This window comes from Spea bombifrons, chromosome 2 (assembly GCF_027358695.1).
Source record: "Spea bombifrons isolate aSpeBom1 chromosome 2, aSpeBom1.2.pri, whole genome shotgun sequence".
NCBI classification, from domain to species: domain Eukaryota; kingdom Metazoa; phylum Chordata; class Amphibia; order Anura; family Pelobatidae; genus Spea; species Spea bombifrons.
This window is the reverse complement of record NC_071088.1, coordinates 87,295,398-87,320,139: the sequence shown is the minus strand read 5'-3', so window position 1 is coordinate 87,320,139 and position 24,742 is coordinate 87,295,398. Positions and strand designations below refer to the sequence as shown.

At 35.1% G+C, this 24,742-nt stretch overlaps 1 protein-coding gene across 1 annotated transcript in view; it reads right to left on the bottom strand.

The window, feature by feature from the left end:
- The window catches only part of DMD (dystrophin), an 870,543-nt gene that overhangs the window by 597,489 nt on the left and 248,312 nt on the right, over nt 1-24,742 (bottom strand). The window contains exon 8 of the mRNA XM_053455059.1: nt 2,736-2,914. Coding sequence (XP_053311034.1) covers nt 2,736-2,914 — 179 coding nt within the window. The remainder of the gene's footprint in view (nt 1-2,735; nt 2,915-24,742) is intronic.

Below are 24,742 nucleotides of genomic sequence, written 5' to 3'. Positions count from 1 at the left end.
TGCACAAGACCTTATCCAGCTGTTCACTTTAAAGATGAGCATAATGTGTAGTCATTCTAAATCAAATGTTTTCTAGAAGTACTGTAGTAAATAAATTCCTTCATTCAAATGCTAGCAAAATCCTCTGTGCTTTCTTAACATCAATGAAGAAGTATGCCAGCCACCTATGCAGGTGCAGAAATGCATAAGATCATGTTCTTCTTTTTTAATTGGGGGAACTAGACTAATGTTTTTTTCATCACATGTACAATTGGTTAGAGTGTTCGAGGTACAATATTATTAGTCACACCAAGAGCATGTATTGTGTAACTTGTCACAAAATACTATTTTGTCTTATATTTTGAATATATATATAAAGTTAAACATAGGAAAACAATTGGTATAATGATATAAGCATTATTACCATGTAGGGTCTCGCAGTAGATTGCCTAGATAATACCAGTCATGTTGTGACCTACTGAATAATTCCCATAATAATAATAATGCAGACATATTGCATACCACAGGGACAACCTCTCCCCTATTACTCCCATCAGGGGAGAGGTTGTCCCCATGGTGCTTGCCGAGGCTCAACTCTGATGCAGAAGTGCTCCAGGAGGCCAAAGTAACCCAGCAGATAACCAGGAGAAGCAGATCACCAGAGAAGAAAGGAGAACTAGAATAAGGCAAGCAAGAAGCAGAGATGTGGAAAAGGAGACAGAGAAGCTAGGAAGACATTGCGAGATAACGTGAGACTGTGGAAATCAAAGTTCAAACAAAAATTCTGAGCTTTTAGCTTTCGCTAAAGCTCATCCTCCTTTTTAAAATTTGTACAAATGCCCAAATCTAATAAACACCCTGACTAGATGGTCAAAAATTAGCAGAGTGAAACAAACTGTTATCTTCTATTACAGTTTATGTTTCTATGACTTCTTATCATATTGCTAGTTGTTAAAAATTGAACAGTTCGCGTTTATCACCCAGCCGGGCACTACTACTGATGAAAGTCTGTGTAGGAATGGACTTCATGGCACTGCCATCACAAATCATCTCAGTGTGGTGACTGTGCAGGGAATGTCACTCAAAATATCACATTCCTGACAAACGCAGCCTCCAACGCAGGCTTTATTAGATTTTCGTCAATGCTAACCTACATTACTTTACACAACACTATGCTTTGTGTACAAAGATATTTTTTCCCATGGGAGCTCCTCTTAAATGTTTGTTTCCCTGGATTTATTCTTCAGAATCTTCTAGACAATGGAGGACATTGACTCCCTTGAAGTCCATTTATTGGTATTAACTTTTCAAAAACTTATAATTTGTCAAAATAACATAATTCCATGAATGATTATCTTTCCTCTGAATTAGCAGGGTTAAATATACTTACTATCCCATAATTAATAAGCAAATACATTGCATAATCCATTGCAAATTCTTTATTCTCTATTGCTAATAAGTTTTCCTATAGATTTCATACTTGCGTATTTATATTTCACCTGGAGAGATCTATGTGTTTAGTTTGACTAGCCAAGCCAAATGTAATATATTGTTTTGTGGTTAAAAAACATTTAGTTATTGTTAAACATTCAATAAAGTAAAACTTTGTTACATCTACACCTCTGACCCTCTGATTTTAGATTATAATCTCTTGTTCTAACATTTTTCCATGTTAAAAATAATTGTCCCTCCTGTTAAATCTCTCTTCTTTCCTCCAAGGCATACGTTTGAGCCATTTTGTAAAATGGCTAATAAAAATAATAAAAAGTAGACTTGGACGGCGGCCAACTCTTCGTGCTTGTCTTTGTGGGGAAAAAAATCTTCGTATTCCGCGAATATTTGCCCGTTCCTATGTTCGGTTCGGGAAAATATTTGTGTAGATCCTTCGTGTTTTTGGTTTTTTTTTCTTTGTTTTTTGCAGGGGTTAATATGGGGTTAACACGCTACGCACTACGCGGTATGCACTACGCAGCAGCTTTGGAGCCAGGATTTTAAAGGTCCATACGAGCAACTCTATTGGTTGATGGCAGAGGAGGCCCCTGCCGGCGACCAATAGAGTCGCTCTTATGGACCTTAACTCCTGATGGTGAACCAGTTATCTACGCAGCATCACAGGGGTTAATGGAAGCGGAAATCTGTAGGTTTGCCGTCAGGAGTTAAATGTCTGTAGGAGCAACTCTATTGGTTGATGGCAGACGAGCCCCCTGCTAGCGACCATGTTTTCATGTTTGCCCGAATACGAATGCAAAAGGCTAATAAAAGTATGGGTCCAAGAAGGTACACCATTCATTCTGTCTTTCAACCATTGCTTTATCCGGATAACACTGTATTACAACCAACAATAAAATGATTATACTTACAGTGCTATTTTTGGAAATACAAGTAACAAGATTTTTCCAAAATGTGATTATATGATTTTATTCTGAAACACCAAATTAGTGTTTTTCAGGCTTCTCTTCACCCAGAATGCATTTACATACTATATTTATAGAATATTGTGCTATGAAATGCAAATATATTTTAAACATAATTGTAAAGTGATGCCTGTTATAAATAGACTCTCTCCAAAAGCAAATTCCAGTTTTGGGTTCCCAAGGCAACAAGAACAAAACAGTAGCTTAATAGCAGAACTTTACTTTCTTACTGTGGAGCAATAATAAGCAATGAATCCACCTCTGGTCTGAGTAAACTTGTTTTACTTTAAACAACAAAGCCAACTTTATGATATGTATAGAAAAATAAATAACGAGTCTTACTTGCTGAGAGAAATGATGCTGATCAAAAGACTTGACTTGTTTTTCTTGAGTTAGCGTTTGGCGAGGCAATGTGTCCAATTCACGAAGTGATTCAATGGATACTCTTTGTGGCAGAACTTGGAAAAGTGATGTGACATACATTAAAATGGACTTCTTGTCAGGATGAGGAACTGCAATATCTGGGGAAAAAAAGGATTCGACATAATTTACCAAAATCAGCTCACGACAATGCAGACAGGCTAACGAGCAGAAGTTTAGTACACTCCAGAGACTAATTAGAGCACCATAATCATCTGTAAACTTTTCTGTGGAAATGGCATATCAATGAATAAAATCTCAATCTAAAAATGATAATGGTTTCTCATCTAAGGACATTTCAATCTATTATACTCCTTATTGTACTGAGCTACGACGTAACTCAAGATTTATTACAACCTGGAATTTTGTGAACAACACTGCATATCAACTTTTATGTGGCATTTGGCTATCCATATTTAATACGAAATGTCACATAAATTTCAGTTACATGTGTGATTTAAATGGGTTTTCTAACCCGTATATGTTGAAAATGAATAAAATTAATACCAATAATAGCAGTTTTGTTGATTATTTTAGTCTACTAGCACACAAGTAAAGCTTGAATTCCAGTTTTAAAATATAGTTAAAGAGGTCACCATTTTTACACAAATGTATGGCTCAAAAGGAGACTAATAAAATGACAAGATACAACAGTGGACTATTATAGGCTAAAAGTGTAAATACAATGTTGCATAAAGAGTTACTAATCAAGTATACAAGGGAAATACCACAATGTTAAAAAGATCCCTAGGGAAGCTTATACCTATTCTTTTTTTTACCCCAATTTATAAAGGTGATAAAGAAATATATTATTCTCATATAGCATGATTCCCATGTGTCTATCTTTACAGGGTAAGTGACTACAAAGATATTCCAGCTACAATGATCATTTACAACATTAACAACATTAACATTGTATTTCTGATCCATTGATGTTATTTTAAGGAAACAAGGAAACCTCTAAACTTTTGAAGAGTAGCGTATATATCCACTGATATAAATATAAATTATTGAAACTATTAACTTTCTTTTTCTCTCACCACTACTGTGTTATACCTGTACAAATATTGCTAAACTTTACAGCACCAAGAGGTGAAAATGTGAGGAAGCGTATTCAGCGAGTGTGTGCAAGTTGAAGAAATTGTGAATTTGCAGTAGCAAGTTAAAGAAGTTAGAATATACTCCAACTCCTATTTGCTCTTGTCAAATTTCACACAACACACATAAAATCAATCACAGGACAGTTGAGTTGACATGAATTAAAAAAAAAACAAGCAGAATTCATTAGCCAGCAAGTTCTAGCTAGCGAACATCGCCTTTGTAGAAATGCAAGGTGATATGCGAGTCATACAACTCACACACTCCTATTATTATTATCTTTTACTGTATTTTCTCGATTATACGATGCGTTTTGTTCCAGAGCAAATGCTCATCTTATAATCGGGGTCATCTTATAATCAGACCTCAGATAGGTCTGACTATGAGACTAAGATCCAGATCCCCTGCAGCGTTGCTGGAGACCTGAATCCTCCTGTCTTATGCCCCCCCCCAACTTACCGGTGCTTCTGACTCCCTGGTGCGTAGCTGGGGCATCGCGTAGACGTCTACGCGATTCACGTAGACAACTTCCGCTGCAGCCGGAAGGAGCAGCGGGGGTTGTCAGCGTCCATCGCGCAGACCTTCCCCGGCAGAGTTTTGCCACCGTGAAGCCACTTATATACCACCCTCTTGTTCTAATATTTGATTACCATTGAAATATACATCCCTCTTGCACTTTGAATCACTTTATGTATTCAAATATTTCTTTGATATATTCTATCTCTCCTTTCTCCTCCAGGCTATACATTTTAAGATAACTTAGTATTCCCTAGTGAGTATAACATGTTAGTAGTCCCGGTCCTGGTGTGCGTGTACAGGTGTCGGTGTGGCAGAGCCTGTCCTGGTGTGTGTGTGTGTTTGGGTGTCAGTGTGACAGAGACTGTCCCGGTGTGTGTGTTTGGGTGTTGGTGATGCAGAGCAAGTTGTTTAGGGCAAAGATGGCACATGCGAGCTGTTTGGGGACAAATATGTCACAGACAAGCTGTCAGGGCACACTGACAAGCTGTTTTGGTGAGAAACATGTTACAGCATGCTTTTTGAGGGCAGATATGGCACAGACAAGCTGTTTAGGGACAAAGATGGCACAGACAAGTTGGGGGCAAAAGGCAGCCCTGTGGGACACGTTGCTTGGTGAATTCTGGGGGCTGTGGGGCACTAGGACCTGGTGGCTTCTAGTTATGCCCCTGCCACAATCAATCTTCATTTTATAACTTAATTACAATTCTGACGGTGTCAATGTGTGAACCTAATTTGGGCAGAGACAGAGAAGAGACAGTTTGGAAGAGACAGACAAATCTGTATTGTCAAACACTGATGTTTAACGTAATTGAAACTCAATGACATTACAATATACTTTTTGTGAGCATCTTGTATGATGGTAATATAATTCATTATTATCTTCAGAACAGTAAATGAAAATATTTTTGCTTTTGTTCTGTCAATGTTAGACCATCCAAAGAAGATGGGCACTTCAACCCAGCCAATGGTATGTCAGTCAACTTTCATTGGTTTACCACTGTATTGTGTGTGATATTTTCCGTTTAAATGAAAAATGGGTTAACTTTAGCAATGTTCTACCTATTGTATTAGAACTGATGTTATGGGTCATTTGTCAAACAAATTCTTATTAACGTCAAATGATTTTTGAATGAGGCCTCTTATCAAGATTAATTGCTGCTTCAGGCTCAAACACTGTCTAAGTATAGAAATAGTGACACATTTAACAGTTCAGTAATATACTAATTTATAGTCACTTTGAAAATTTGAACTAATGTTTAACACCTGCTTAATTTGGACATATTTTGCAAAATAAGAAAGCTTGGCGAATGCCACTTTTTGGAGCCCAATCACCGATGGTGTTCTCTTTTTTTTACTCATCCTTCTACTCCACCCTTTCATGTTTCAATAAAACACGCCAACCTGAGCCTAGCTTAATCCTTTCCAAGCTTATTTCAGGCATGCTCATTGTTTCTTGTGACATGGCTGTAAATGCAAATAATGCTATACTTTATGTATGTCTAATGTATCTCAAATATAGAAGCAAGCAAAAGAGGGGCACTTCATTGTCGTTACCCAGTAATTCTGTTTTTCATTATTATGCTGGTTTCTTTTATAAAAGGGCTATAGTTTTTATAAAATATAATGTTTTCTGGAAGCTGCATATTAGTCATGTGTATGTGTTCTTGCATAGTTATCTTAGTCCAGTCTACAAGGCAAACACTCTGACTCTTTTATCATACCACCTTGTGGTGAGCCTTAATCATCCAGACATTCTGACTAATGGAGGAAGTATTGCCACAAAGAATCAGCTCAGTGTGGTGCTTGAGCAGGAAAGGTCCCAAAAATATATCACACAACTGACAGCAGTCTCCGGGAAGTTTATCGGAACAAAATTAAATAAAATCAGGCTTTCGTTAATGCAAAAAAAAAATTACTGTATGCAGTATTTAATGCTCAAGGAACAATATTTATTTTTCCATGACATTAACAGGATATTGATATTGATCTAGAAAAACATTTACACTGATTGACAAAAGAAAATCACACGCTATGGGTAGTTTTAGTACATACACTTCAAAGATCACAGCACAGAGGTATGTTAAGGAAATTTTCTTTATATTCTGCATAACGTGCAAGTATTTGAATACTTTATTTTATACGTACATAAAGTTCAGCATTTTTGGTATAAACAGGAAAAAAGGTAAACTAATGCATTTGGGAAACCAAATGTTACATTTCTAATAGTAACAGTAAAAGTTTGAGAAGAGGTGTTTTTCTTAATACTAATGAACAGGTGAAAAACCTACTCATGTTTATTTTTCACAAAATCCCATTTATCTATGATAGTCATCTACCCTGTAATGCGCGGATACTTTATAACTGTAATTTTTGCCGTGGCAAGCTAGATACAGGTTATCAGGGGAGCTTGCTTCAATTAAGAGTTGTGAAAATGGCTCTTGGTTCTAATCACAAAGTGGACATGCTGAGGACAAATAAGCAGCTGGTGCATTGTAATATGTGAGCCGACTGATTTGATTTAGGAAAGTGTCTATGATCCATGCAGCATAGGCCATTACCAGCAAAACAGTAAATTGGAAATTGAGGTCTGGCTTTATAGAGAAGCTCTCTAAAATGAACAATTTCAATTAGGAGTGCAAAGTAGAAAAGGGAACTGTACTTAAAACATGCTGTGCCTTTTTTAATTTATTGTGTTATACAGCATATAGGAATAGCTTCACTGCGGCGTGATAGGCAATCTTTTCATTTCCTTTCTTACAGGTAACAGAAGAAGAGTGTGTATTAGGTAATCATAACCATAATTGATTCACACATAACCACCCTCCTGCCAGCCATTTTCTATTAATGCAGGGTTATAGTTCAGGGCGTTTCATGGACCATTTATTTAGGTTTAGAAGTATTATTACATTGTATGTATGCCAGTGTGTATTAATCCTAGTTAAAAAGATATAGTCCCCGTTTGGCAAAGTGAGAGTGCTTTATGTGGAGAAGTTCATCTGTACGTACCTGCTTATGAATGAAGAATATATGCAGCCTGCTCAATACCTTCATCCAATAATGCAGGTATACCATTGCTTATGACTTTTATTAATTCACTCTCCTGATTGTATTTCTGTGTCCCTTGAGCCCCTTTTAATTAGACTGCAAGCATTAAGGGACAGGGACTTTATTTCCCAATATATATATATATATATATATATATATATATATATATATATATACTTATTGTACCCATATCATATTGTACTAAATTTGCTATCTTTACTAAGAGGCAAAGGAGTAAGATCAGATGCACTGACGAAACAATCAAGATTTGTTCTGGCTCTGATAATAAAACTTTTAAGAATGCAATATGATTATTTTAGGCAAGTTTAGGCAAGTGTTGGAGAACTGAAGACTGCTGTATGTCATTGTCAGAACACTCAAATCGTGTAATGCTTGCTTGTATATACTAACCTTTTTTGAGTTGGACTCCTGCTATAAATCTCATACTCTAGCACAAAACATATGTGGCTAAATCAGAGAAAGTGAACAAATAGTGTACAAACTGGGTACTATTATGCTCAACAGGACTATTATCAAAATAGGGTTAGTCGCCGACCGTCAGGTTCTAGATGGTTTAGTGTTTGTATGCACATGTGCATTTAAGTATTCATGATCTCCTCCTGCAGTCATTTTTTTGTGAGAATAAGGTAATTCTAAGGAAGGTCTAATTTGTCTTTTTCATTTAAAATTATAAATTGGAAAATTATTGCTAATATAACAAAAGTTTATTCCAATAAAGCCTCCTAAAAAAATACTATTTATAAAGAAAAATGATTAAATTTGGTCACATATGTTGGTCTAAATCACAGGAAAAAAACTTCTAAAGGAGCAAAAAAAATAAAAAAAAATAACATAACATCCATCTTCCTTCAGGCAAGGACATTGTAGCTGAAAAAACTGAGTGACAGATGCAACATTTTAACGGTTGCCTTAACCATTAAACTGCATATGGGCGACATGCGTTCATGTGTTTTGCTGTTATACCAAGAGTACTGAGTTATGAAATATGCATAAAAATATCTTCTATGTTACAAAGACTAAATCTTGGCAACAATGTCCTACTTTCATAACTAAGGTCAAAGTTAAATCTACAATATAACACATATTTTTCTAAGGCTCTGACATACTTTGAGAACAAAAGTATCTGTGCCCTGGTCAATATTCCACATGTAAAAGTATCATAAGGCTAGATGGCAAGCTTGGATTGTCCATAATAGTTCATTTTGATTTTAATATATTTGAAAGCTAGGACTTACAATCAATGTATTTGCTTCAGAGCCTAAATTAAGCAGAAGAGTGATACATCTCTAAGGAAAGGGTTTAGGGATGAAACATTTTTATTGAAATTGATGGTAAAAGGGGTTTCCCTACAATACGGAACATTTGAAAGCTTTTTAGGTCTTCACATTAGTCGAATTATTTGGTTAATGACAAGTATGTCATAACCTGGGCACTCAACGCAGAAGTTTTTCTGCCCAGAACCCTAGAAAGTGAACCAGGGAACAGTGAGGAGGCTCAGTTATAAACAGGTATGTACGGTTTCTGATGACAAAGTGTATATGGTAGCCAGAGGACTGGTACATGTAGCAGATAGTCAGAAAAGGCAGGGGTCTGGGACACATAGCGGGCAGTCTGATAAGCCAGTGGTCCAGTACACAGAATGGCAACAATAGCAAGATCACTAGGCAAATGTATAGCTAGACAGGCAAGGGCCAAATCCAAATAAACAGCAACTCTCTAAGTAGACCATACCAGTGTACCAGAATGATGCAGTTCCAGGTATTTAAACCCAACGCCAAGGTAAGACACAGGAGCGGCAGCAGAGGAAGAGGACAGCTGGCAAGTGTTCCAGCTATGAGTACACGCTGCTCGGGACCAGCTTTTAGCAGCCTACCCGCTGGCCGCGGGACCCAGCAACATGACAGTTGATAAAATGTTGAAAGACTATAAAAATTATACAAGTGGACAGCTTTTTAATATGCCAAGTATAGAACAACAGGATATGTGCACATGGTGATGTCTAGAATGGGAGCCAAAGAGAAAATGTTCCATGTCTTAAAACATCAGATTGCTAAACGCAAGTCTCAAATGAAAAACCTCTAGAAATGTTTCTTTCAATATGACATTTCTGCTAATAATCATTACAATGACCTATTCTTGTCTCCAATTCTTAATTTACCATAATGGCTACTAAGACATATATCCTAGCTTATGTATATCAAGAAAAGTATTTTTATCTAAAAAGATTCCCAATGTATTTTCAGCCTTTCAATTGTAGCTAATTAAATCTTAATCCTTTTTTCCCCTTGGATTTTCTAAGATTGTGTGCGACAAAAATTTAATTTTCTTGAAAATAATGGGACCCTAAAGGTTTTAATACACAAAAACAAACAAGAAGGACTGTAAGCATTTTCATGCTGCAGCAGTTTAATTGGTTTAGCTGTGTTAGATTATTATAATCTTTGAACAGCTCAGAATGTCTGTCGTATAAGTGGAGACCCTTTTCTTAGGAACAAATATGGGTGGTTTAAACAGCTCAAATCATATGCATGATCACTCGAATACCCCATGCATAAAACATTCAGTAGACTATTTACCGTATTTCTTCTTGCAATGCATATTTATAGTTGCATAGGTTGAGAGGTTCTATCATTTCAAAATCCAGGCCCCAAAAATGTTGGTTGTGCTATACTACAATAGATGTGGAAGCGGATGGGAGTAAGCAGAACTCACATCTAGTGAACAACTTTGAGTACGTTCCCACATGTGCATGTATTTGATATTCGAAACATGTATTTCATTAGTGTTAGAATGGTTGATTAGTATAATAATGGAAAAATCTAAATCTTGTAGGTAGGTTTTTTGAGTAATACGTTGTAAACAATAAAAGGATAGCTTTTTTTATTAGTACACATTACTGAGGTATTAGCATTATCACATACGGTTAGTGGGCTTTATAAATCTATCACAAATAAGTGAATAACAATATAACTTCCTTAAACTGCAATAGAAAAAAATAAGATATGGAGATACATTTTTTGAGTTAATAAATCCGGCCCACCGTATGTGCTTTTTGATCTCTCATTTGCATTGCAGTCAACAGCGGTATTACTATTCAATTATTAATCATAGATTTATCTCTGGCAGTTGAATCCATCCTAATCCCTAACCTAGCACTATTAAATTAAAAGCCTGAGTACCAGATGTGGGCCATAGACTTGTGCAATGGACAAAAAAATGATGAAGAAAGAGGACACAGGGAGAAGAGGATGAAGAAAAAAGACAGAGAAACAAGGCAAGGTGTAATAAGAAGCAGAGCTGTGTGAAGGTAGACAGGGACACTGAAGTAGTCGGTGGAGAAGGTAGGCAGACATTGAGACAACATGAAATAGTATTAGAGAAAGAGAGCATAAGAAAGTGTAAGAGAGTGTGAGAGTTTGCGAGTGTGCTAAGGATTAGACTTGGGCACCAGGGGGCTCTTCGTGTTCGTCTTCGTGCTCGTCTTCGTCAAAAAAAAAAAAATCTTCGTATTCCGCGAATATTCGCCCGTTCCTGTCTTCTCTTCGGGCGAATATTCGTTTTTTCTTCGTTTTTTCCGGTTAAGGGGTTAATACGGAGTTAACGCGTACCACAGCAGCTCTGGCGCCAGTAGTTTAAATGTGCGTATCAGCAACTCTATTGAGCTCACTACCATATATATAGCTAATATATTCTCGGGCAGAATATTATGCTACTCAGTGTAAAACCAACAGAGGGCAGCATTCTGTCCGAAGATATATTAGCCTTATGTGGCAGTGTGTTCATTTTCATTTATTAATTATTTAAATAAAATATATCCCCATGATCCGCTGGTCTCCCCACTGCAACAGTTAAATGTCCGCACTCGCAGACATTAATTCTGTCGAACTTGCAAACTCTTTTTTTCTATTTATTTTGGGTTTTTTTGTATTAAACCATTACACGAAAGGATCATGGGAATATATTTTATTTGAATAAATGCAAATGAGCACACTGCCACATATGGCTAATATATGTTCGGACAGAATGCTGCCCTCTGTTGGTTTTACATTAAGTTCGTGTTCGTTTTCATGTTCACCCGAAGACGAATGCACAAGTCTACTAAGGATTAGTAAGAGTGAGAGTGAAAATAATTATGAAATGCAAATGAAAGGTTTCTTTTTTCAGAGCTTTCTGCTTCGTTTTTCAATTGTTTTGTTGGGGTTCCTCCTCATTTTTGGACATTCATACGAACTGAGGAATTTGGCAAATTTCATTTAAATTCATACAAATCTGAAAGCACAAGTCTAGTGAGTGACAACTGTCTCCACGCAGTTTGGCTTTCATGAAAAAATAGTTTATATGTCATATTTTATTATTTCTTTAAGAGGACCTAGCTCATTAGTACATTAGTTTTTTAGTGTTTAAAAAATATATGTAGGCAAAGTTACATATTTAGAATATTATGGTATGTATGTAGAAGCAGAACAATGATTTTCCAAATATTTTATTAAATATATATATAATAAGTAACCAATGTTAAGCAGAACCACTATATGCGAACAACTAGTATTACAGCCACTGCCTTTCTAACCAGAAACAGAAAATACTGCAAACAATGTGTTTATTTTTCCTTCTAGCATCTCCCTTTCAAATGTGCTCTGCTGGCATATTAGATATAGATTCCTTCTTTTGAAAACTGCTGAATCTAACTATGGTTGATTATCAGTACTGCTAATTATGTGCTGTTGACTTAACTAATGAAACCTATATGCTTACTAATATATATTAAGTAATATTTATAGTTTAATAATAATTGGTTGCATTAATATTCAATCAGAATAAACTCTGAAAGAAAAACAAAAATCACCCTTGTGGTTTGGTCTCTAACTGCTGAGTTTTCGCTATTGAGCTAGGTACATAAATCAGACTTGATGTCAGATGGACCCCAGGCAAACTCTGCTATTATAATTTGGAAGTTTGTGTTCTGCTAATTTCTTTTTTTTTTTTTTTGCAAAGCAGTCCGTCCAGAGAGTTCTCAAGTTCTTCTGGATTAAATTCATACTGAGTTTGTGTATTCTTGCAATTGTAGGGAAACCCACAGAATGAGGTCACAATAAAGAAATAAAGGGTAATATACCTCTGGTCTTTATTATTCAAAGTATATAAATCAGTCTCCTAAGCCTACTATGTGGAAGATTTCCATATTTTTAGAATATAGAAACATTATTAGCAATTGCTGTCACTCAGTTCACCAGGCTTCCTAATGGCTTCCTTGAGCATAAATATCTTTTAACATTTTCAGTGATTATCACATATCCGGTACTTGGTCAGCAGAAAAAATAAAATCCAGCATGGTCCCTTAGAGTAATTTGTACACTTTATTTGTAGAGCAGTGGAGGTTGCCAAGTACGTCCAAACCAGCAACCATCTCTCCTTGGATGTTTAGTCGTACATAAGAGATGTCCCTTAAAGACGAAAGTCTTATGTTTACATGTCATATAGAATAGAATCCTACTCATTGATCAGAGACCATTTGGGCAGTAATTTGCCCATGGAGCAGGCAGCCTAATATTGTATTTGGGCTATTATCGTAATAAGGTAATATTAAATAATGATGTACTTTTTAACCACCACATGTTAATTTCATGAAATATTTTATCTAATATTTCATGCATATATTAGCCTATCAGAACATATGAGAAACAACAAAAGGCACCATCTTCTTTACTTTTATAAAGGGATTTTCTTAAGAAAAGTCTTGCTTACATTCATTGTAAGTAAATGCTTGGTTATATAGCAAGACATTCCCAAAGATTCAGCTCCTTGGTAAGCAATATAGCCATGTAAAATTAGATAGGACTTGACAAAATTGGGTTTCTTTGACATAGTGGCGGGCTAAGGAATAGATGGCCATATAGTGTGACAAAATCCCCAATATTTATGTCTCAGGTGCTTTTAAATAGTAATAGCTGGGAGTGCACCAGTTTCTTTCTTTGCTGTAGGTAGATATTGGTTGGATTTTATATGCTTTATAGGGTGTTGTTTTCTTTCTATATTCTTTATACAGATAGATATATCAGAACACACAGGCAAGCATTAAAACAAATTAACGTGGACCATTTCAGTGTTGGAGCATTTGTCGATTATACAATTATGCCTGAAAATCCACATATTTTGTTCTAAGGTGTTGTGCCCCTAGAATAAAGACTTAAAAGACTATGCAGTGTAATAGCTCTATAATGAAAATGAACGCTGTAGCAATAAGTGGATTTATATCCATAAGGTTGTGCAATATTCTACGAGACTCAAGTTTTATAAATTATGAGATGCATCTCAGATTGCATCTCAAGTATGACTGCCGTACGTTTACAACGCGGGAGTTGTCAGTCATGGTTGAAGTGTAGGATCAACAGAAAGTCTAGCATCATTCTTGTTCCCCTTGTGTCAAGACTTTTGAGATTCTGCTTACTTTTCACAGATCACTGATTCTAGTTATAGAGAAGCTTCGGGCATTTTTTTGTTTAGACAAGTTTACTACAACTAGAAGGCAAGTGTGCAGTAAATCACATTAACAATGTAACCTTTAGCAATGTAACATGGGGAATTACTTTATATATAATTATGAGCCTCCAACCTTTTATACAGAACTCTTTTTTACTCCTGAAGCATTTATACTCTTGCTACAAAATAGGTTTCTTTTTAATATAGGAAAAATATTTATATACAAGTAATTTTTATCTTGACAAATATTATCATTTAAGGATGCACTTAATACTAAGTAGTAGTAGTGGCAAAATAAGATATAACAACCACCCTTTCATGGCTCATAAAAAGTCCAACTTTAGTTAGTTTAATATTACTAAATTGGGATGTGTGGCAAGAGGCAGGAAGGGCTGAAAATGGAAGTGGACGGTTCCAGCATTAATAGTACACAGGGCTGGGGTGTGCCACATTCACCTTACAAGAAGAGCCACATCACAGCACTTGGCTTCAGAGCATCAGGAGGTGGCCACATGGGAGTTGTAGTGAAGGTCTGTGTTTTTGAAGAACACTGATTTTTACAGTTACCTGGACCTGTCGGGAGATCAGGGCATCTCACCAACTGGTCCATGATTCCCACCTCCCACAAAAGCAGGAAAATGCCAGAAAAACCATACTGTCCAGGAAAAACCAGGACGGTTAGATGTAGGCTACTGCAGAGCTAACTAATAGCCGTTCACCAGATGCCAGAGAGGTGGATCCAGGTCCCCTGCAGCGCTGCTGGGGACCTGGATCTTAGTCTTATAGTCTGATCTCTATTTGAGGTTGCATTTGCTCTGAAAAAACCTCGTCTTATATTCGAACAAATAAGGTACATAGTATGTGTAGTTTATACACTAAATCAAAGGTCTGCAGCAGAGTTGGATGATGAGTTGTGGTCCATTATAAATGGACAACCCTAACAAAATTTTCCAACAACAGTTGAGCTTGCCTTCCATAATGTATTGTTCATACAGTCAAGTTATTTAGACCTAGATAATTTCAGGGAGTTGAAACCACAATTCCCCTGCAAACTCACCTGCCAGCTCCTGTGCTTAATAAAAAAAGCCTTCCTATGAAGTGCTGCTCCCAGTGGATTTTTCATGTATGAAGGGCTGAGTTGCCTCGCAAAATGTTGAAATGTTCAAGTGAATGCGCCAGATATACTTTACTTATAATGAAGTCATTTGCACATCTCCTTTCTTTACAATGGTAATATCTTGTCAGTTATTAATAAAGTACTCTAAACCCTAGAACAGACAACTAAAGGTTAAAAATAATAATCCTTACAATAATAGTGAAAGAAAATATAGATTGTATGTTAAAAAATAACCGTACATTTAAATATATATATATTTTACTCCTTGCATATTCTTTAATATTTCTAAATTATTAATTTTCAATCCATCTTATGTTTGAATATTGCTATGAAGTGTGGTTGGAGACTGGGGCATGTTTTCTTTATTAATTGTATATATTTTACAGGCATTCTGCAACGAATCAAGAATAAAACCTCTTACTCAGCTGCACCTGGACTACTGTTATCGGTAATTCTTTGCCATGTAATAGAAATCAAAGCACACTTCTTATTCAATCAGAAATACCAACACTAAAAAGTAAATTAAGACGCTTCATTGAAGAAAACAGACATTAAATCAGATTAACAAGTGTGCTGACAATGAATGTGTCTAACATTAATTGGTTGCTATTTATCTCTTTTCCTTTAGTTCTTTGAAAGAAGCTCATTTTTCTAATCTGGAAACGTGTTTTAGCCTAGCAACCCAATGTCTCCTATTTAGAGCGCTTTAAAAACATAGAAAAACACCTTCCTTATACAAAAGCGAGTGTTAACACCTGGGGTATTTAGGTAACATTAACATGAAAATTAGACCAAAAAATATATTTTAGCAAAAAGGCTATATTATAAAAAAGGGGCACTATTAGTGGGCTTCCATTTATCTATAATTAAGTTATTTCTGCTATTTATAACAATCAGTAGTTATATTAACTGCTAGAAATACACCAAGGAAAACTACAAAAAACAAAAGCTGCATAATATTTACAACCCATTAAATATAGACATATACATTATGCTTATGGTGTGTTTGGAATTCTTATTTTCACATCATTCATCCATAAATCTTTCTCTACTCCTTTCTGGATATCTGGATGTAATATCAGACTAGACAACTTCAAATCACATTATTGCATTGCTTTTTAGAGCCTGGTTTTTATCTTTATATCGACGAAGCTAACACATCTTTCTGGTACAACTAGATTGAAATTTATAAGCAATATGTTAATATCACAAAGACCCTGACAAATTCTGCCAGACAGACATTAACTTATTTGTGGAAGATTAATTTAGGAAGATGTCACTAACTCAGAAGAAACACATTTCCACCAAACAGGCCATCACCATCTCTGAATTTAGCTATCAGACTCTACAGTATTATTGATTCCCAGAGAGTTGTCTTGTTAGACCTTCTGGAACTCTCATGCGAGCCAGTGCTGTATCTGGCTGGAGGTGAGGACACCACCATGTGCAGGGGCAAGCAGGAGATGTGTTCAGCCCAGGAAGAGAGCTGGCAGACACCAGATCTAAATTGACATTATCTAGTGTACTTTGTTGTTTAACCCTACATGTAGTATCTACTTTTAACAAAGTACATAAACGTATAACACAATGGAGGAACTGCTTGCTTTTTACAAGCTTTCCGCCTTCAGCCTAAGGTGATACCTTCTATTGGGCCAATGCAGAAGAATATGTAAAGGTTTGTAAGCTTTCAGGATCTCAGAGGTCTCTTCTTCAAATGTTAGGTGGATTTTATTTCCATCTAAAGAAGAGACCTATGAGGTCCCAATGCTTCTATAACCTTACATCTTTTTGTATGTTGGCCCATTTAAATGTATTACCTTTCGTTAAATACTATTCCTTTGGCCTACTGAGACATAACAGAACAGCATACTTGGATAACTTTTATGGAAATACTTTCAATTAACATGTTTATATCATGTTTTAAATTGCATGTTCCACTAATAAAAATTCCAAAACACTTTAAACAGCGAATTTTATGCACTCTCTGTAAACATGAAAAAACACTATAAACAAATCTGTTTTCCAACATGATGAATTAGTTGCATATAAACACAGTAAACATACAGTTTCCACGTGAAAAAGAATGCTTACCAAAAATGTATTCACCGGTTTTATTGGATAATAGGTTAAATATATTGTTCAGTAAGTGGTTCTTTTATCTAACTATAAAACAATATGACTACCTCATTGCGAGTTTATGTTTAAAGTGAAATACTCAGATGCCATGCTAACAATATTAGCAATGGTAGGAAATTGCTGATTCAATCTATAGACTTTATATAATGTGATGACATTTAGAGCAATAAACTTGGTAATCAAACATCAACACTAGTTTATGTCAAACAAATGCTCCATTTTTGAAAGATCTATGGCATTTGCTTACAGTTTCAGTATCCAGGGATATTTGTACATCAGTTTTTATTTTAGCAATTTAGTTTTTTTATAAAAGGAAACCTATAACCATCATGAATAAAAAGGTGAAAAATGAGCTCTATAATAAATCGTATGAGGAGAAGTAAAAGTAAAGTTAACTTTGGACCCTATTTTTATGTAATTGAACATTAATCCCCATAAGACTTAATATAGCGTGCAGTTTTAATTTGTGTATGAACTTAAGGTTAATTGTTCAAAAGTTTTATATTTATACTAAAACCCATAGAAGGATTTGTCTGACTTTAATAGAAGGATCTGTAATATTTAATTGATATTTGATTAGTACCTTAGCATAGCAATGATTTTCTAATAGAGATTACATATTGTAGACACTATGAACCAATGCAGAAATTTTAAAAACAAAAAATCCAAAACACAAGGAACAATACATAAGGCTTGCCCTAAACTTTTAAGTGGCCTAGGTAATTCTCTGATGGCCCCTCGTGCATGCACTTGTTTGATAACGTGTTTAATAAACTTAAAAACCATCTCCTACCAAACATTATTTATTCTTGTTTAAATTAACAGCATTTTAAGAACACACTACAAGTCTTTATCTCTAATTTTAAAGCTAGCAAAATTCATTAAGCTGATACAAAGTTTTCCACTTCTATTCCAATTCAGCTTTGTAAATAAATGATTTGTGTTTAGAAAATATTTTCATAAGTTTTAGTACTTGTTATTCAATATTGACTCCATTATAATTATAAGTGCTGTTTTTCCCTTTTCCAATTGAGTTTTCTATTACGTATTTGACATATCCATTATCAGTAACTGTGTGTGAATCAGGCTTAAAGATGACTCAAAGCAGACATAGTAAACTATACATGCACAATAGACAAAACTTTCATAAAAATGCGGATGAAAAAAGAAGACAGGTGGAAAAGCAGAAGATGAAGAATATAAGAGGAATGAAGTGGAGCTGCGAGGCACAGAAGCTGTCAGCCAAGAAAGTAGGGAGACATTCAGAAATTCAAGTGTGAAAGAGAAAATGATAGTGTGAATGAATGAGACTGTGAGTGAATGAGCCCATGGAATTTGAATGAAAATGTGGAGCTTTTTGCTTTGTTTTCTGGGTTTTCATATGACGATATATGTAAATTTCATAAAATTTGCGATATATATGAATCAAAATGCACAAGTATTTTTTATCAGTCCAAATTGCATTTTGGGGGGATGAACTGCAGCTAACACTCTTGAAATTGAAGAGCTGAAACACATTTTCATGCTCCCTTTTCAGTTTTCTTCTGCACCAAGTTTTTACAACATAGCTGGCTGCCAGGGAAGTCTTCACCATGATGATATTTAAGACAGTTGTGACAGAGCTCCTTGCTTTGTCAAAAACACTTGATACCTGAAAATGATTTCCAGTATAATAGCTGTAAGCCTTTCTAAATTCTTTATCACTTTGTAGACCACGGTTAACAGAAATATTGCGTGAAATCAAGCTGGAACAATTTCCCCTTGCAGTTTTACTTCCTGTCTTCCCTCATAGCAAAAGTGTGATCATAATGAAAATTGTTGGCCTAAAACAACCTCACCATTTTAAACAACATTATAGAGTTTGTTATAGTATATATATAGTTGGACACAAAACGTATGTGAGTATAGAAAACTCAGTTCCCTTCAAACACAAAAAAAACAAGAATAACTCAAACTGTCTATATTTGGCTTAATAAGAGCAATCGCAGAACAGAGTGGGCTAGCCTTGCACAAAATAAAAACAACATTATTGTAAATTGAAAGCTAATTATATGTAAGCTAGTTCTAATTAAATTACATATTAATTTAGGTAACTTAAAATGCACAAAGCAGGGTTTTGTGCAGAAAGCAAAATTAAAATTATATTTACATACACAGCTAAATAGAAGCACAATATGAATAGTTTAAGTGTGTGTGTGTATCAATATACGGATTTTTATGTGTGTGTATATAAATATATATATATATATATATTTTGTTTTTTTTACTAAACAATGAGAAACCTGAGCCGTATAAAATGTCCTGCCTAAAACACCTATTTTACTCTATTCAATAATGCATTGAACAAAAAACTGTATTATTCATTATTGTTACAATTACAAAAGTTCTTTTTGGTATTAGAATAGCAGCCTTACAAAACTATCATTATTCGTGTACAACTAAAATAGCTCTATTAAACTCTAAAATGTTATGTTTCATGCTCGCTGTGTGGACACAAGGGCCCTATAGCAGTGTCTGCTTCCTTAAGACATGGTACTTTCATCCATAGATGCATGTAGAAATTGATTTTTTTAAAAAAAAATTCAATCATTTGGCTAGTCTTCTGCTCCAAGCTGCGATTTCGCTGAAATAATCTTCAATATGATGTACATATATTGTAATTTCTTCAACCACCCTGGTGTGTATCAATGCAAAATGATATGATTGTTGCAAAGTTACCACTGTGGTGCTGTTATTTCTTTTTTATTATTATGGGGTTACCCCTGGGAGGAATCTATCACATTTAGGAGCGTCTCATCCATAACACCAGATGTGTAGAATATGTAAAATGTATCATGGAGATGTATGCAGCTAAATAAACCTAAGGAGCCACTGGCAAGCAGCTACATATTTATCTGTTCCATCAAATAAACCTTTTGTCGTTAAGAAACTATATTCACTCAGCGTGTCCTCTCTACCTGAATAGTCAAGCTGCCCCTATCAAAACTGAACTGCTCGCAGTCTCAATGCATTCTATTCAGCTATCTACTTTTGTATTCATCCGCCTGCCTTTCCATAGGGATTTTAAATTTGTGTACATATTTAAATACTTGGGTTTTTTCTTCGCTTACCCCATGATTGTTTCTCTGTATACACATTCCGCATACTTAGATAGAGATAGTTTGGATTTCGGCATAGGGTGCCAAGGGGGTGAACAGTGTATAGGTTGGACCTTGAACCTGCGTCCTTGGACTCCATTAGTTGCTCCACTTAAAATTACTTGATAATGTGTCAAAATTGCAAAATTCAGTATGTTGGATAAACCACGCGTCAGTGGAAGGCTAAAACTGGGGGGCATTGAACGAGTGTGAAAAATAAAGATAATGTGTCACCTATCGGCATGTGTCTAGAAAGGATTAACCTCATCCCAAGTGTAGGCAGTATAATGGGAATGTAAAAGCGTTAAGGAACAGCAGCAACTCAGCCACGAAGCGGAAGACCAAGCCAAGTCACAGAGCGGGGTCATCGGGTGCTGAGGTGCATGGTGCCTAAAGGTTGCCAATGCTCTGCTGATTCCATGGTTGAAGAGTTCCAATTTAAGGGGGTTAATGAGGAATGAATGCAGAGGGGGTGGAAAAAAGAGCAAAGAGATAAACATTTAATTAAAAGGAGAGAAGGCATAGCAGAATCTTAATCAGTTAAAAGGCACAGCTGCATCTTAAAACAATGGCGCATCATCATAATATTACAATAGGTGCTGTTTGATTGAAAACTACTGTTCCATTTAACCAAACCTTAACACTCACTAGCATGTTAAGAAACGAAACCCTAGCAGATCTATAATTGTATACTTTCTATAGATCAATTACTTTGAAAGAACACAGGATATTTCAGAAGCTTTTTTTCCACAGTTTCAATGGCAACAACCAATAATTACCTGCTTTTGTCATCATAGTTAGTGTTCCCGGCACAAAATGTATGAATGAGGGGAAATTTTACTTGATTAAACATTTATTGCTGGGAAATGTTTGGGCATTCAACAGCACTAATAATAATGCCGCTTGTGTTGCATTTAATGACAAACGTGCTAAATGCAGCAAAGTAGGTGGAAAAAGTACTTTTAAAGCTCCATTCCAATAGCAGGTAAATAGAGTCAGTGGCTGATAGAGAATCAGAAAAGAATTGAGACCATTGTATATGGATTTTATGCCACAACGAGACCTGTGATGTATTATGCATACTGCCCAATAAACCAGTATGCATATTTCCTGATTAAACATACATATGGAAGTTGAATCAGCTGTGATTCAGTGAAATGTAAATAGTTTCAGTTGTACAGTCCATTGAATTGCTGAATTGCCTTCAATGTAGAATATATTTGAAATATCTGCTGCTTTTTATGAATAATGCAGGCAAAGTCGCCCATCTAGACACATTGTATGGGAACTGAGAACTCTTCAGTAACACCATTCTTTTGATCAGAATTAACCACCTACGGTGTGGATGACAAATTGACGTGAACATTAATGGTTCTATGTTACATCAATTCACTTAAAAAAAGAATGTACTAAGGTAATTGAAAAATCAAAGTAGAAAAGAACTTTGCCGATCCATATATTCACACTATATTGTGACAGGGATGTCAAAATCCAGTCTTCAAAGGCTGCACACGCATAAGGATTTCACTATAACATTTCTTGGTGATACACATTTGATTATGTGCTTTGTAAACTAAATATTATGTCCTTCAAGGAAGGCTTGAGTGACGTGCTTATTGTGTGGTAGTGTCCCACTGTTTTTAGTTAGGGCACTGTCCCATGTGGCAATGGGACAGATCTCCTGCTCCAATGTAAGTTGACCACTGTAATATTGTCATAAACTGCAGACACTCAGAGATGACTTTTAACAGCAACTTTCTTTATTTTCTTTCTTAACATCACCATCTTCCTCCTTCCATGTCCCAGTTCTCAGCAAGCCAATCCCCCACTTCCTGTTTCCTGTCCAGAGTCCTCTTCCCTTAAAGGGATGCTTACTGTATGTTACAACCACAAATAACACAGGGCTTCAATCTAATCTTGGAGGTGATGTGACGGGGTTTGGCACACCGACCAATCACACTAATTTGGCCTTTTAATTTATTGCCCAGTAATAAGGCATCACAATAATGAATAAGGGCCATGGAAAAAAGAATGTTTGCAAACCCACACACAGCTTTCTACCACAAAACCAGCAGACAAATTGAATTGTATGAAAGTTGTTATTTATGTAAAACTGAAACTGACTAGTTAATGGTGTGTTAAGTATAGCTACACATATAAATATGCCTGCATTGCATTTTCAGTTATACCCTTTAGGGAATTTGATCTGTCTGAAGCATTATTACCCACAAACCTACCACAAGCATTGCTGTTGTTCCATATCAATCTTCATTAATTAAGAGGCAACCTAAGCATACGAACAGCATATTTTAATACAGATAAATATACCCTGAGAGTTTGAGATCATCAATTACCCTTAATGTATCTTACAATGTCATTTAAATAGTGTACACAACTTCTGAGTAATTATGATACATTAGAATCAAGTAATGGTTAAAAATGTTGAAATTGAAGGGCGACGCCAATCTAAAAAGTAAGCTTAAGATATTTGTCAACTAGTAACACATTACAAACACGTATCTGTCTGTGGTACAGTTATTGACTCAATGGTATTAGTAGGGCAAAGCAACTCGACAGGAGAAAATGTAATAAAAATGAAGCTCTAGTGTAGAGTTCATAACACCATCATCATTCATTGACATATCTCAATTTGTCAAAGCCACTTTAGAAGTGGGTAGGAGCAATTCTCTGCCAAACTTCCCAGAGTCTGGCATGCCAAATGTGTGATTCACTAGCTGTTTAAAATCCAAGTATTGTAAATCTTAACAAATACATTTTGATCTATAAATTCTACTTATATGATAATATATATATATATATATATATATATATATATATATATATATATATAATGTTCTTTCATCAGTATGATTTAGCCATTTGTTTTTGCACAAAAGTATGCTTATGCTGTAAACAAGAATCACACAATATTTTGGAACCAAAGTAATTCTGGCAATTTTGCTTCAGATTTAATCAGTAATTCCCATTTTTGTCATGTACTGTAATATAATGAAATACTGTGGGGAGCTTTCTTTTAATGGTAGCTTCACAGATACAAGTCATGATTTAGTATAATGATGATACAGAATAAAAGCTAAACAACAACCTCATACAACAAAGGCATTTAATTCAATTTCTGCTATAAATAGGTTTTCTAAGCCCTCTGTCTGATGTAGAAAATCATGCAAAACATTTGAAATGCGTGTAAACCTGAATGTTTGATAAATTATTTTTAATGGACTTACCAGCTCATGATACGAACAAAAATATTTTATTTGCATAAAAGAAAGTTTTCACTATTCAAAGTAAGCCAACTGATTTAGAAAGGCAGAATTTAATGGCTATGTTGAAAGCAAAATCATTTTATTTTATTAGAAATAAAAAAAAAACAGCCTCCAAAATATATTTTCACCTAAATAATTTGGAACAATCTACAGTAAAATCTACGATTAAATGCACAATGCATTTCTCTGAATTAAAATGTGTTGAATAAAAAAATTATAGCTATATTTCTAACCAGGGAAGATAAACCAAAATGTCCTTTGCTGCTTGTTATTTCTGATCACTAGTTTAGTACAATATTCAGTGTCGTACAACCTCAGTCTGGATGTTTTAAGTACACTGTATACTTGGTTCAGAAATATATGGCAATGATGTAATACTTCCCTATGATTTTTGCATTTAATGCCAGTGGTTAATTTTTTTTTTTTTTTTTTTTTTTATTGCATAATGCCCTTGGTAAGAATAATTTGAGGAAATATGCCATGAGCTAAAAATGCATTGGAAATTTATGGAAAATTCAGATGTAAAGTAATGAATGGTTTAAAAGATTGCTACAGATGCTAAAGGAAAAAAATCAATGAAAATAGAAATTTATTTTATTTGTATTGGTCGTGTTTTGTTTTACTTAACTGCATTTTCTGCTCTGCTGCAGACTATCATGGTGCTTCTTAAACTTTGCACAGTGTGGCTGTAAAGCCACATTTAGTCATTTTGAAGAATAAGAATGTACCATTGGTTTAATTTTATGGTTAAATATCATTATATATACAGCTCTTCATAATTTATATATACAGCGCTTCATAATTTTCACTTTGGGCTATTTCATTGTAAGCGTGAAGTCCTACATCACTCTTCCATAATAAGAAGTTGGCTAATTTACATTCATCCCATTTCTTAAACCTGAAAAATGATCACGGATCAGATTGAATTGGGTATTATAAAGCAGTCTTTTCTTTCTTCCCAAAGCATATAACGCAGAGTCAAAATTATTTTGTTAAAGGTGTTTTCTATTGAGAAAATAATGATCTCCTCCAATTTAAGAACCTTACTGGATTTTTTCAATTTATTGTATAATCTCATGTAAGTGTAATTAA